The sequence below is a fragment of the Canis lupus genome, chromosome 20 (genome assembly GCF_011100685.1).
Source record: "Canis lupus familiaris isolate Mischka breed German Shepherd chromosome 20, alternate assembly UU_Cfam_GSD_1.0, whole genome shotgun sequence".
Lineage (NCBI taxonomy): Eukaryota > Metazoa > Chordata > Mammalia > Carnivora > Canidae > Canis > Canis lupus.
In genome coordinates this window covers 19,496,349-19,512,556 of record NC_049241.1, presented here as the reverse complement: position 1 = coordinate 19,512,556, position 16,208 = coordinate 19,496,349, and the positions used below count along the sequence as shown (strand labels likewise).

General features: G+C 37.8%; 1 protein-coding gene across 1 annotated transcript in view; it reads right to left on the bottom strand.

Moving 5' to 3' along the window:
• Positions 1-16,208, bottom strand: part of SHQ1 (SHQ1, H/ACA ribonucleoprotein assembly factor) — a 102,030-nt gene that overhangs the window by 29,846 nt on the left and 55,976 nt on the right. The window contains exon 10 of the mRNA XM_038565848.1: positions 14,809-14,929. Within this exon, the coding sequence (XP_038421776.1) occupies positions 14,809-14,929 (121 nt within the window). The remainder of the gene's footprint in view (positions 1-14,808; positions 14,930-16,208) is intronic.

Genomic DNA, 16,208 nt, shown 5'->3' with positions numbered 1-16,208 from the left:
GTGAGAGAGAGAGAGAAATAAACTGATACCACCATCTTGGAAAATTGTTAGATATCACCTAGTACAGTCTCACCTACATCCATCCCCTAAATCCTAGCAAATCCATTCCCAGGTATAGAGCTTATTTAAAAAATATACACAAGTGTACCATGAAGCATACACTAAGATGTTCAGAGCAATATTTTCCTAAGAACCCACACTGGAAAGAAGCCATTTACCAACAAACTATCTAGAGAACAGTAGATAAACTCACTGCAATATAACCAGACAATGAGAAAGTACACAGTAGGAAAAAAATAATAAACTATACCACTACATATCCTCATGGATAAACCTAAGAAAAAGAAAAAATGTATGTCAAAGAGGCAAGTAAGAGAAAAACACACACGTAGTAGGATTCCATTTACATAGTTGAGAAACAGCAAAACGCATACTGGGGTAATCATAGATGGTAAAACCATAAAAGAAAGCAAGGTCATGATTAACATAAAATTCAGGGTGTGGTTACCACAAGGAGGGGGAACATGATTGGGATCAATTCCTCAGGAAGCCTCTGGGAAACTGGTCAGGTCATCTATCTCTTTTCTTCTCTTTTTAAAGTTTTTTTCTCTTTTTTTTTTTTTTTTTTGTAATCTCTACATCCAACATGGGACTTGAACTCCTGGCCTTGAGATCAAGAGTCACATGCTCTTCTGACTGAGGCAGCCAGGCACACCCCTGATAATCTATGTCTTAAGGTTGATGGTGGGTACATGCATGTTCAGTTAATTTTCTTTAAAATGTACATATAAAAAAAATGTACATATATATTCTATGCATTCTTGTATTAGCTTATATTTCATATGACAATATTTTAAGAAAATAACTCTATAAACAAAAAGGTACACAAAAGGTAACCTTCCACAGATACGTGAGTCCAAGAATTCCTTTAAATAATAAAGGAAACAATAACAGAGATAAAGAAAAAAAAAACCCTTACCCTGAATTATGAACTGAAGTATGAATCACCCACAAAGAGGCTAAGTTCTGTACACAGAAGAATCTCTAAGAAAAGCCAACAGCCTGAGAATCACTTTACGCTAATTAGGGCTCTTCATCTGTGCAGCTGTGCAGGCCATAAACCCAGACATCACGCTCCCCTGTGCCCCCTCCTTCTCTCCCCAACCCATTCTAGTTCCTCAGGCTACTTCCCTGGTCAGGGTACACTCCAGCCCCAAGCAATTCACATTACTTCCCCAGGGATCTTCCTCCCCTATCATATGGCCCATATCCTTCACTGGCTTCCCACTGCTCCAAGGATAATAATTAAACTTCCAAACACTACCTAGGAGTGTTATCTATTGCCGTTATCTCTCCTACCCCAAGTCCCACACATGGACTCCTTCTTCTTTATTTCAGCCACCATCTTTTCTTTTCCAGCACTTTCCAAGGTTTTGATTTCACTTTCTGCACAGGTGATTATTGGATGAAAATTCTCATCCCTTAGACTGTAAGCTCCTTGAGGGTGGGGGCCATGTCTAGTTTTTCCTAGGCTCAGAATCTTCATGGAATGCTGCACATAGTAGGACATCATAACTATGTGTTGCACAAATGGATGGATGGAAGAACAGATACTCAAGCCTAAAGCAGTCACAACACAACCCCTCTAGATACCACTGTAGGGTAACAAGATCCCAACAGATATGAAACAAGGTAAGTAAGTGGCATCACTTCTCACTCCCAAGCCTCAAGGGGAAAGCGCATCTTAGACTGGTAGGGGAACCTTGAAAAAATATGATCCGTGGAAAAATGTTATACTGCCCTACACAGATGATGATAAGATCTGTGTAGCTTTTGTTTAAAAACAAAAACAAAATGTTCTTTTACAAACTGGGAGCATGACTGGATCTTTCTGATAAAAAGGTTAATATAAATCCAGTATTTATCTTCTGAACATTTTAGATTTGGAATTTCACCTGAAATCGTGGATTTTAGTAAAGCTTCTGAAACATAAGTATGTGTAGTGCTGCTGTGTTCAGAATACAAGCTTTGCAACTTCTTCAGTTTTTAAAGCTTGGTTTTTATAATTAATCCAGCATTTAATAGAGTGGAGAGCCTTTGCCAATAGTTCTATTCAGACAGCTTTAGCTTACACAGCTCATAAGTGAAATCCTTTTAACTGCTGTGTCCATTAAAACAAGAATATAGGACATATGCTGACAACTATAATTTTAAACATTAAGTTGAAAATGAAGGCAATTTCTCCCAATAAGAACTAAAAATAAAACTCTTGTTTTCCTGAAGCATTAGGATACTCTAAGGATAGAAATAAAATCTAAGTTGGCTGGTAAGCTTACTTGGAATGGCACAAGGGTACTTAATACTACACGTGTAAAGGTGTTTTCTTCTTTGCTCCAAAGAATATCTCTGGGTTCCAGGAAGGTAGCAAAAAATGACATCCACAAAAAACAACTCTAGGTATGTATGTGGTCTGGGTTATAGGCAAGAACAAGTCTGAAGAAAACAAGATGTTCAGAACAAACATCACTTTCATACTGCATTCCTGTCATTTAGAGCACATCACAGGGCCACCTGGGTTGCTCAGTTGGTTAAGCATCTGCCTTCAGCTCAGGCTGTGGTTCCAGGGTCCCGGGACTGAGTCCCACATTGGGCTCCCTGTTCTCCTGGGAGCCTGCGTCTCCCTCTCCCTCTGCCCTCTACTCTCTCATGAATAAAGCACACCACAGAACTACAAATCTGTGCTACATATCTGCCGCAAGACTAACAAAAGCTTAAACAAAGGGCAAATATGCTATAACAGAAGTATATTCTATTGCTTGACATATTCTTATGAGACTAAGGACACATGCACAGTAGACTTCTAATGGTGGTCTTTTTCCTGCTGTGTAATTTCATAAATACAATGGCACATGGAAACATTGAGAGAAACTCTTGATTTGAAAATAATGTCAAATTACCACTTGACTTAAATGCAAAGTGGTTCATATCTGAGAGATCTCAAACCAGCACTGATGGATTATCTAATTATTCTGTTTATTTCATTTCACTCATGGCATGAAGGTTTTCTTTTTCATTTATTTATTTTATTTAGTTGAGCCTTGTGAGGCCACTGCACTCATTTTAGTTTTTTTTTTTTTTTTTTCAGATTTATTTATTCGAGAGAGAGAGTGCACATGCATGCAAGCGGCAGGAGGGATAGAGAGAGGGAGAGAGAGACAGCCTTAAGCAGACTCCCTGCTGAGCAGGGAGCTGGACACAGGGCTTGGGTCCCCAACCTGTGAGATCATAACCTGAGCTGAAACCATGAGTTGTATGCTCAACTCACTGAGCCACCTAGGTGCCTCTACTTAATTTAGATCTATAATATACTATAATATACTGTTATACTTGATGGAAGAAAAAAATAACAAGCATTTGTAACAGTCCCATAATTTCTTAAAATGTGTATCTGGGAGAAAAATAAAATATATGCTAACTAATAAGTATAAAATAGAAAAGACGCCCATGAATCCATCAAAAAGAGATAATTTTTTACTAACATGAATGAGCTTCCTTCTAGGATTTTTGCTCTGTGACCATATGTTTTAATATGATTCCCCCCCCCAAATAAATAAATAAATAAATAAATAAATAAATAAATAAATAAATATTTCCCCACTTCAGCATATACAGCTTTGTATATGCTGTTTTTTCCATTTAGCTTTCTAGTTATGACTTTCCATGATAGGAGAGCATCATTAACCCTCCTAGACAGTGGGCTCCTTGATGCAGAAATCTTGACCTTGCTTATCTCCAGCACAGAGTACAATGCTGGCCATACCAGGTGCTCAATAAATTTTGGGTTTAATCAGACTCTAAATTCATTTAAAACAAGTGAGTCACAGAAAGCAGAAATATGTATAATTATAAGTCAATATTTTAATAAATAATTGATAAAGTATTGATAATTAATAAAGACATAAATATTTCAGATAGAAGTGGATTGATCTACAAAACTATTTTCACAGGTGTATCTCCCCATGAGAAAAAAGAAATCAAATAGCTATACCTGTTTCCTTCAGTCACATCACAGATCACTCAATATGTCTCCTGGTCATGTGAGTAATTTGAGGATGAGAGTCTGGGCAACATCTTGGAACCGATGCCTGAAATACCTTCTTCCTTCTCAATCAGCTTACACACTCTATGTCTCCAGACTTGGGGACAGCAGATGCATACAGACCCTGGGATGGTCGATTCTAAAGCCTGACTCCTTGGGGAAGGTGCTTGGCATTCCCAGTACAACACTCTGGGCCCATGTTGCACACCAACAAATAGGTGGCATGCAGGAGAGCTGAACATTCATCCACCTGCACGTTCAAACACCCATACACTATTCTCTGGCCCTTACACACCTCCAACTCACCTAAGTAAACAAGCATGTTAACTTCATCATTTATCCTAATACATAACATCTCTGTAAGTCAGAGCATATATCCTTGTTTTATGCTAGGATATGAAGAATAGGACACACACTACAGGTCCTACAAGAGACAGGCTGAGTACTGTGTAAAAAGAAGGTAATGCTGCTTCTTGTCATTGAAGCTTTTAGCTAAATTAGGAAGGAAATTTTCAGTTCAATAAGCATTTACAGAGTGTTATTACTAAGCGGCATGCCTTTGGCTAAGGTGCTGGGATACCAAGTTGAACATGACCTTTGCCCTTTAGAACACTTACAGCCCAGGTTTCTCTGGGCCTTTTGTCCTTGAGTCAGTAATTAACAACGAAAGCACAAAATCATTCTTCATGGAATCATATATCTTGAGAATAAACCCCTATCACATCCCACTCCTAGACAGATGATCATCTGTTTCAAATTTCATTTTTTTCTTTTTAAAATGATAGGTGGGTTTTTGTTCTTCAGTGTTTTAAATTAACACAAGAGTCCCAAAAGCAAAGACTACATAAGGCTCAGTTGTTTGTGCTTGGAGGAAATATGTGCTGCCATCCTGACAAAGACTCTGCATTCAGAAGTTAGGCTTCCTTTTCTCCCTCAGGCAAACACAACAGACAACTAAAGCAGGGAATGAGCACTTCACATCTGGTATAAGCATCTCAAGCTCCAGCACGTGAGTTTCTGTCTTCAACTTAGTTCAAGCAACTGGCGGAGACCAACTAGAGTCCCTAAGCCCTAACTTCCAATGGATTAAACAAGAAAACCCTCCCTAGTCATCATTCAGAAGAAACATAGATGTTTCTCTTTGGAAATAAGGAAGGTTGTTCCTCCCAACTTCTGATCAAGCATCCCATCACTAAAAAAAAAAAAATGTCTGGGACCCACAAAACATGATTTTTGCCAGCAATCTGTAGGTTAAATATTAATGAACTTAATTTCTTTAAGATAAACAGATATGCCTATTATAGTCTTCTTCCATGACAAAAAGATGGTCCTCTGTGCTCCAGGCGGTAAGTGCACCTCACTCTGGAGGTCATTGCTATAAAAATTTTGGAGAATGAATGTATTAATCAAAATCACAATCTTACAACATTCTAAAACCTTACTTCGGGGGATCCCTGGGTGGCTCAGCGGTTTGGCGCCTGCCTTTGGCCCAGGGCGCAATCCTGGAGTCCCGGTATCGAGTCCTGCATTGGGCTCCCGGCATAGAGCCTGCTTCTACCTCTGCCTGTGCCTCTGCCTCTCTCTCTCTCTCTCTGTCTATCATGAATAAATAAATAAATCTTTAAAAAAAAACAACAATAACAAAAACTTACTTATCCAGAAAGAGGTAAGACAAACATAAAATAAAAACAGAAAACATGATGTGCTTTATGAAAAGTACCAATTAATCATTAAGTTTAAGAAAAGCACAGGGCTTCTATAAGACAATACAAACATTTAACAGCTAACATTTTCTTCAGTTTAAACCTTTCAAAAGGCCACACTAAGTGAAAACATTTAAAAATGAATCAGAAATTTGTTGATACCCACTCATTTAAAATAGTCTGTCAAATTCTTTCAACATTCTGTTAAAAAAATTTTTTTTTTTTTTGGTTAAAAATTATTTCCTGGAAAGCTGCTTAAATTGAGAATGGTAAGTGAACAATCACTGATAAAATGATCTAAAATAAATATCATATATCACTTAAAATCTGGAACCATACCTTAAGCAGGTCTGCTCCCCACTCCAGTCCTGACAATACACTTGGTAGCTCTATTTATTATTTTCCCAGCTTCTATTTATTCAGAAAAGTAGTCAGAGCAGGAAATGGGACAAGTGAAATGATCACAATCAATCTCATCACCTTCACAACATGCTGTGAGTGTAATTAATCCTCTATTTATTTAGGGGACTTCACACCCCTTACATTAAGGCAGCGATTCCCTGCTGGCTTCGGTGGAGATAATTATGTTATAACAAGGATTGGGTTTCAATCATAATAGGCAGAAGAAAAAGGAAATTGTACTTGAAGTTGACAGTTTTTTAAAAAAGCTTTCTTGTGACTCCATTCAAAGGACGCTCTTGACAAAGCTCTCCTTAAACAGAGCACTTTCCAAGTGCGATAACCACACATATGCCACATTAATCAATGTAAGCCTCTTCTCTGAATGAGACATGAAGACAATCCAAGCACTTTGACAATTCTACGTGAAGCTGAGAATACTAGTTTACAAGACCAGACTAAATCAAGCCTACCTGAACTCACCTGATCCTGCGAGCATCCTCCCAAGACGTCTGATAGGTGAGTATGCCTCAGAACAAGGAGGTGAAGGAAAATACCAATTTGCTCACACAGTAGCTAATTATACACTGTAAAAAGCCCTGGCTCCAGCAAGCCAAAACCAAGGATTTGAGAAGTGTGGCGCCAAGTACCTGGGACCAAAAATGAGTAAGGACAGAGACAAACCTAACACAGCCACTCAGTCACGGCTCCAAAATGTGCTTGATGCCTGCAAGCCTCCTTGTACCAAAAAATGCTGTGTGTTTTCCAGTTCAGAGCCTGCCTATTTCACCTCTGAAACTTCTCATGTTTTTTATAAGAACTCACAGGCATACTTCCTCCTCTAATCTCTACCTTGAGAAAATATATAAAATATATAAAAATATAAAAGCCTTGTTCACTCTATATTTAATATTTACAAACTTCTATTTTTTCATTACAATAGCATAATTACGATGCCTACAGTACATGTAGGAAGTACAAATAAGATATGAATTAAACTTTTTTCCAAATTTCTAAAAATTCTCAAATATGCCAAACCTATCATTTTCAAAGTCTGGGTTCTTGAGGTTCAAATATTTATTGTATTAAGCTCCTGAGGTATCTTAGCATCTCTGCAATATTTCATTACCTTTCAAAAGCATTGAAGCTCTTGGATAATCAAAATGTGCAATAATCACTACTGCTTTGAATTCCAATTCTTTGTAAACAAAATGTGGTATCCCAGAATAGGAAAAGCCATTAGGTAAAAACTAGGAAAACCTAAATAAACTAAGGACTTTAGTTTATAATAATATGTCAATAATGGTTCATCAATGGTGACAAATACACCTACCAAGGTAAGATGTTAATCATAGAAGAACTGCATGTGGGTTATTTGGGAACTCTATATCATGTTCAAAAATTTTTTAGAAATATAAAACTATTCTAAAAAGTTTACCTTTAAAAAAACAGTAGGAGAAAAATTACAAATAAAGAAAATATAATAAGCAAAAAACCCCACAAAAAAACAAAACAAAACAAAAAAACCAATAACCTCCCCCCCCCCCCCCCACGCAACTTTAACATTCAGATAAAGAATTCTTTAGCCAGTTTTCTCAATACATATAGTTACAGGGAGCATTCGTATCTTTACAAAGAGTCATTTTAGTCTGAAATCTGTAGGAACATTCATAATCCTAAGATTTATTGGCACATTTCTTGTAAGAGAAGTCTAATGAAGAGCAACAGTCCCCAGTGGGCACTGCTGAACGACTGGTGATAAGGTAAAGAACCATTAAGTAAATCCTTTCTATATGAAACCCCACGGAAGGGATACAAGTGAATGAATATTGGCATGTACTAATCTTTTCTTATGGAGATAAAACCCACACCCATCCAGGATGAATTTGTGGATTTAATTAAAAATAAACAGTAAAACCAAAGAACAACTTGACATGCCAGAATAAGCACCTTAACCAAGAATGATTTCAATTCAAGAGAGCTTTAACTTGCTTGAAATTATGCACAATTGTTTCTTGAAATTTCTATATGCTAATCATTAGCAGCTAATGTAACGCTTAACATTTTACCATTTATCACAGAAGTAACTTCCAATACAAATGTAAAACCACCTAGAGTGTCTGATTATTATCTGGTGTGCCTGAATTTAGCACAGTCCTGAAATCCAACTTCAATGCTATATCTTTATTATGAATATCGGTGACATAGGTGATGGTAAAGTGTCAGGGTTCTTCCTCAGCGGTGGCACACAATAGCATCACGGAATTATAGCAGTGTTCTCCCGTAAGGCGCCTGCAAGCCCTGCAAGCCCCCTTCTCTGAGAATGCCACTCACTGGTGACAGAGTGGGCCCCAGCACCATGTGTGTACTACCTTAGGGAGCATCCCCACCCTATTCCCACTGTGACCAAAGCAACTGGACCAGGAAAAGACACTGACCCACGGTTGGGCCAATCACATTCTTCCTTCTGGGAATTATAAGCAAGGGACTCGTAGTTTCCCTCTCCTGAAACCAGGTATAGGTGAATTCAGCTGTGGACTAGCCATTCTCCATGTGCATCAAAAGAGAAGAGTGGCAGGGCCTTGTGGGAAGAAGCAACATCAGAGACCATATGTCACTGGAGAGGAAGTTGCCTGATGCACCAGGACTAGAGCTCACGAGGCCCAGCTAAACTCCCCGCATCTGGGTTCCAGAAGATAACCTATAGCCTCCTAATAAAGCTCCCATTTCTTACTATAAAGGTCTGAGTGTGCTCCTCCTGTATAATCAAAAAGAGAAAGGGATTTCAAAGGTGGTCCTCTTAGCAAAACATCATGACCCCAAACTAACTGTGAACTCTCTTATTCAATAATAAAGGGATATTACAAGGATAGATAAAACTGATCTAAATGCAAAGAAGCCTCACATCCATTCTCGCCCTTCCAACACATCATAGCTACAACCAGGAAATCTGTTCATCACGTTGCTTACATGTTTTATTCGTCTGCTCCTCTGCATGATGCTATTTTGCAGCCTGGAATGTATCCATTCCTGATTATTATTATACTCATATGTGGAACAGTACTATGCAACCAGATACCACTGTTTATGTTTTGCTATTAATTTATATCCCTTCTTTGTCCAAATTCTCTTCCACACATTTTTTCCAGCTGTGAACCAAATGTTCCTGACTACTTCTTTATGGATATTCCTTAGAGACCTCAAATCAGCATTTCTAAAACTCCTGTTCCCTCCTTTCTGTCTTCTCTTCCACCTACACCTTCTCTCCACTCTTGTTTAACTTCAGCAAGTGCACCTCCAATGGCCCCGTTAACTGGCCAAGTCAAAATCTGGATCTTTGATGCTTCCTCTTCTCACTCTTCTCTGACATCCTGTCATTACTAAGTTTTGGCTCATCCGCCTCTCAAATCTGACCAGTCTCCTTCCCTGCTCATTCCTCTGGCTCAGTCTATGCCTTCTGCCCACATCACCCACAATTTGGCGAGGCTTTCAGTGTTGAGTCTGAGCTCTGCCCCACTCAATTCACTGCGTACAACAGGACCTGATGGCTCTTCGCCAAATCTGAATCTCATCACATCATTCACCCAAGTACTGCATGGCTTAACCTCTTCAGTTGCTCCATACTTTCCCAGGATAAAGTCCAAGCATCTTTAAGTGGCCAATGCTCCACATGAACTCCTTGGCCTCATTTCTTTCTTCCATCCCTATACTATGACCATCCATTGTGAACTTCTGAGCTCTTTGTAAGAATCATATTCTTCTGTCCCTACTGCCTGAAATACTCTTTACCCCTGCTTTCCCATCTGCAACTGACCAACTCTTACTCACCTTTCAACTCTCAGCTTCAACTGTTTCTTCCAGAAGCTGTTTCCTCTACCCCAAGGCTAGACATGTGGCTTTCTAAGTGCTTCCACAGCATCCACGCTTTCCAACTATAGACACCATCAGGCTACAGCACTGTGTCCCCCTCACATCTGTACTCCTCATTACAAGATCAGCTTTAAGATGGTGTGTCTCTCGTCCACCCGAGTAGCCCCATTGCGAATCTCAATACCTAGCATATAGTAAGACTCAGTAACTAGTGGTTGGAGAAATAAATAATTCTCCTTTTACACTCAATGCTGATCCTCTGTCTTGGCATTTGAGTTACCCCCAAACTCATGTCTTTTGGCAGATAACCCTAGAAGAAGAGAGAGCCCAAAGAAGAGATCTATGCTGCTCCCAGAAGCATAACTCTCTCCCCCACCAAAGCACATACACAGAGGAAGCAACAGGAACAGTATAAAGCAATGATGAGGTCCTAAGTTTCCTAGAATTTTAAGATTTCAGTCCAAATTCTTTGTCCAAATTGACTAAAATGACTATGTTCACTCATAACTGAGGTGCAAGATTTATCAAATGAGATAGAATTATTCAGTGATAGAATGGTTTCCCTTCAGACTTTCCACATTAGTGTTCAAAGGGCCACAGAATAAGATTTGGTGGAGCAAAGTATGCTAAAAAGCAGTGAAAATAATAAATGCACCAAATGTATTAATCAAAGTAAACTATCAGTTCAATATTAAATGAGTCAGCACATCAAAGATATTTTGGTTCTTTTCCCCATAACCAACTACCCTTAAAAAACTATACTAGAGAGAAAGGTGTGATTTAACACTTTCATGACTAGCTCAAATTCAGAATAAAGACCGCCAAGATTTTAGATTTTAATTTCATTAAAAAAAATTTTTTTTTTAAAGAACCAGGGACACCTGTGGCTCTGAGGTTGAGCATCTGCCTTAGGCTCAGGGCATAATCCCAGGTCTGGGAACGAGTCCTGCCATTGGGCTCCCTGTGAGGAGCCTGCTTCTCCCTCTGCCTGTGTCTCTGCCTCTCTCTGTGTCTCTCATGAATAAATAAATAAAATCTTTAAAAAAATAATTTTTTTCTATGTAGCAAAAATAAAATATATCCTATTTAATCCCTCATGTTTCAACATACACCATGCATTAAAACCATAAAGTATTGAATTTTCTTCAGTGGGCATATACTTCTTTTATAATGAGAAACAAATTAGTTATTTTTTAAAAATAGTATGCTATGGATATTATGTTATAAAGGAAAATGATTTATGGGGTACTATACTATAAGGATAAGACAGTTACAAAATGATACGTGCAGGATTACTTTCACTGGTTTAAAAAATGCTCTGGAAAATAACTAAAGGAAATATTAAAATACAAATTTTAATTATTAAATTAAATAAATACTGGCTGCATTAAATAAAGTGATAAAGTGACTTGCTAAAGTCTTACAGCCAATGAGAGGAAGAACTCGAATGTATTTTACAGCTCATGCTTTTCTATCCTGACTTATACAAAAAGGTGTAGACTTTCAGAGGCTCAGAACTATCCCTGCTACTGATAAGTGCAGCCCACAAGGAAAAAAATCAGGGAAGGGCAAAATCCACCAAATGTAGCTGAAAATGTCAAAATAAGTAAGAGTGGGGAAAAAAGATACAACGTGTAGTTTTTAAAGTGCTATGTTTTGTTTTGTTTTAAATAATGAAAAGTGCTCTTTTAATTGGCTCTACTAAGGTACCATTCAATTTAACGAAAACTTACTGTGCTCCTAAGGCATTATGATGGGCCGAGAGAAGTGCTTGTTCACAGGGATTTTTTTTTTTTAAGATTTTATTTATTTATTCATGAGAGACACACACACAGAGAGAGAGAGAGAGAGGCAGAGACACAGGCAGAGGGAGAAGCAGGCTCCATGCAGGGAGCCTGATTTGGGACTCGATCCCTTGTCTCTGGGATACAGCCCTGGGCTGAAAGCAGCACTAAACCTCTTGAGCCACCCGGGCTGCCCATTCACAGGGATTTTAAAACTTCAGAGGGAGAAAGAAATAAACACTTAAATTACTACAAAATGAGGCAGGCATAAGGTGTGCCCATAAATTCTTAAATCAAGTGCTCTTAGATTATCCAGGAGGAAGACAAGTGAATCATTAATTCCTCTTACTAATGAAAAACCCTCTAAAGGGAGGGGTTTTCTTCTTTTGGGTGTTTTTGTTTTTTTTTGTTTTTTTTTGTTTTTTTGTCCCCCCCCCCCCCGCCCCCCACATGCCATGGGTAAAGAAAACTGGTTATCTAGGTGGCCTAACTGGGAAAACATAAAATCCAGACCCAGAAACTCTGAGACTATCACACAGTTGTCTCTTATTGGTTACATGACCTCAAGCAAATCACTTCCTCATGCTGCCACCCAGGGAACTTGTGCTGTAGTGACCACTACACTCGCAATTTCCAATGAAGCTTCTGATGAAGGATGGCAGAGTTTTCCTTTTCAGAAAAATAATTTGTCATCTGTAACTTAGAATAAGCATACAGAACCTTCCATTTTGAAAATCTGTGAATATGTACAAGACACAGACATCACAAGGAAAAATAACTACACAGTATAGAGCAAAACTTAGGTTTTAACTGTTGTCCTAACTTCATTAATTCAATGTAAGAATGACTTTGCCACCCACATTCCAACAACTTTTTGCCAAAGTGAGTGTCTATAAAAATGAAATGCTGTTCTTTGTGCTCATTATAATTTAGCACTTGTCTGATATTTTAGATTATAGTCTTTAGTATTATCACCAAAAACATCAAGTAGAGATTAAGGAAAATACAGAACTATTTTAAAACATAAAAATAAAGAGCCAGATTTCACTGATACACTATAATGGAAAAGAAAGAAATCAGAAGGTAAAAGATGAAAATCATGAACATTAACTACAGTATAACTAATTTAAAGCCAAGATAGTTCACAGTAAAGATGATATTGGAAGGCTCAATTTTGTTGTATTTTAAAAATTAAGGATCAAATTAGAAAATTTAATAAAAATCAAGGAAATGAACAAATGTATTATTTCAAGGGAGAGAAAAAATAGCCAGGCTCAACCAGAGTTAAAATATAACACGCGAAGTGAAAAACAATACAGCCTATTTAGGGAAAAAAAAGTTATGGTCAAATTGGTAAAGTAGAAAAAATTTTTCCAAAGTAATCTGAAGAGTTCCTGCTGGTTTTCCTCTTCTGTCTCACTTCCCAATACATCATATCTCCTTGAAAAAATTACTATAACAATTATTAGGGACCTAAGAATTTCATTTCCTGCAACTTAAAACCAAGCGAAAAAGGATTTTTAAGCACAAGGAGGTGTGCTAATCCCCACATGGACATGAGGGCACACACCCTTCTACTTTAATGAAACCTGATCTTCTCTCCAGTTAATAAGGAATGCCACAGAGAAAAGAGGCGCTCATAGAAATGGGATCCTCACACAAACCTCAATGCTCATTATGTGTTTATAAAATTCTCACCCTGAAGGGAACAAGAAAAACCTAAGCCCACACAAATAGACTATTTCAATTTAATTTTATTATGAAAACAACAGGAAATGGCAGCAGGGTACTTGATAAGCTCAATTAGCAGGAGGATGAGATGAAGTGATGATGTGCCATGATGACCTCAGGGGTTAAAGATGCAATTTTCCATCTGGCGAAACTGAGATTTCCACCACAAACATCGTCGCCACCTGCTGTATGGTAGTAGGCGTTAAGCTGAGCAGACCCTCAGCTTCTTACAGCACGTACAGCCTCAACTTTTTGTCTTATTTCACTCTGCAATATAATTGCTTCCCCAAGAACAAAGGCCAAATATAAATTCTATATAGTACCTCACTCAAAACAGGCACTAAAGGTATAATAAAGCACTCCTTTACTAATCACAGCAATAGGACAACTATCATGATTGTTTTTCTTCTAAGTCAAGAATAATACTGTGCCATCATTTTCTGGAGTACCTACGAAGCACTCCCACAAGACTCTATTTGTGTACTCTTAATTAATCGTCTTCTGCTATTGAAATGGATAATTTGGGTATAGTTGTTGACTCTCTTCACAAAATAAAAGTTCTCTGCCTTTTTATACTTCATATGGTTCCCTGGGGGAGGCAATGGTAAACACTCTCGGTATAATCTCCCGTACCACGTGCAAGGAGCCCATTTGTGAGTGTTTGGTCCCTCAGATGCATGTGTTACCAAGAATCATGTTATTAAGTTTTGAAGGTTGTCTTTCTTATACTTTGAATAATGGATTCTGTAAGCCAGAGATTAGCCAATGGGGGGACAGCTCATTAGGTCTGTGTCCCATGATGTTTGCACAGGTGCCCACATGCACATGGGCACGTGCGTGCACGCCCACACACACACATACACACCCCACTCTAAATAATCTGCAGACACAAGTTGGGGTACCCAAGTATGAAACTTGACATTTAATATTGGACAGTCAATAGCACAGCAATGAATATTCACAACTGTCTGTGTGCATGCCTATTTTCTAGGCTAGAACCATGCTTCCCAATAAAATTAACTTTTCACCATCTATAACCTCCTTCCAAAGCAAATTCACCAAGCTCCTCATGTTGATGTTCTTTAATGTGTTTAGTAGCTAGATGGGGTTTCTTTATCATAACAACTTACCTCTCAGGCTTTTTCACTTGCTTCCTCCCAGATCAGGAGGCCTTTCAGAAATGGAAGCATGTAAAAAAATTCATAAGTAACTTGAAACTTACTTGGCTTTTTGAATCCACACACAGTAGTCTGAGATGTAGAGATCGTTCAGAATATAAGCGGGGTCGTTTTCCTGAAAAATTTTGTGAACATCCAGTAGACACTTTAAGACTGCACTTTTACCTAAAGGAAATTTTTTAATAATCAAGTCATTCTTAAGAAAAACATATCTGATTATCTTAAACTGAGAAATTCAGATACTGAGAAGTAATAAATGTACAATAGTTCAGAATCTTAACCATGTCTTTAGAATATTTAACATTCCTTTATCAGTAGTATGAAGCCCAAAGTTCCTTATTTCTTTCATTAAGAATTATGAGTAATCATTATGCTCTATTTCCATAGCTGATTAATTATGGTTACTATAAAAAACACTATGAAACACAACTAAGTACATTAAGCAAAAAAGGGGAATGTTCTCTTCACTAATATTTGAATGCATTGCAGTTTTAATTATAAAATATTCTTCTAATTCAAGCTTTCAAAACACCACGAAAAATTAAATTCTGGTTTTTAAACTTCTTTATTTTTTATGTCAACATTTTTCCTTAAGGAATTATCTGGTACTAACTTAAATTTTTGCACCTTAAAGAACTGGAGAAAACACAGACTGAAAACTAAAATATCATAGCACTCATTCAAAAATAAGCTGACAAAATCACTTGGAAAAAAGCCATCAAGTACTAAAGTCTTGTTCAATCTAACTACTTCCCCCTGATTATTAAATGAACCTAATTTTAATCCCAACGAAAGCCTACAAAAAGAACCTTTGACAACTCAACAATTCCTAGGTGTCCTGAACTTCATGACATTCCCTTAAATGTACTGACTATAAGGCAAATTACCAAATCTATAGTAGAACCACTTCCTTTGATCAGTAAAACACAGCATTTTCAGTTTAACAGTTTCATTCTTATCTTTACAGTCCCAAAACATAAAATACTGTATATTGATTTCCTAAAGATATTGGATGTGCTTTCATCGACATTTCCCATTTGACTTTTAGACAAGATAAAAGAATCATGAGCTACATAACGACATCTCAAGGTGCCAAAATTGCTGCCACTAAAATTTTAACACAATTAACACTGAAAAATACATTTCAAAAGAGCAAGGACAAAAAAAAAAAAAAAGCACAAGGACTTGTTTGAATGAATGAATGAATCACACAGTGACCGCCTGCCTTACACCCTCTTAATTCCTCTCATCCCATGGCCTCATACACCAGGCCTGATGATTCTTCCTGGAAACACCCCTCACAGCTGTCCTTTTCCCCTACTCCCGGTGCAGCTATCCTCACCTGTACTCTGATTATCTCATGCATGGATAAGATCTTCCTCCTTCCTCACATTCCAGACTCTCTCCTTCTAGCCCTCTGACACACTTCTCTATGCACTACTTT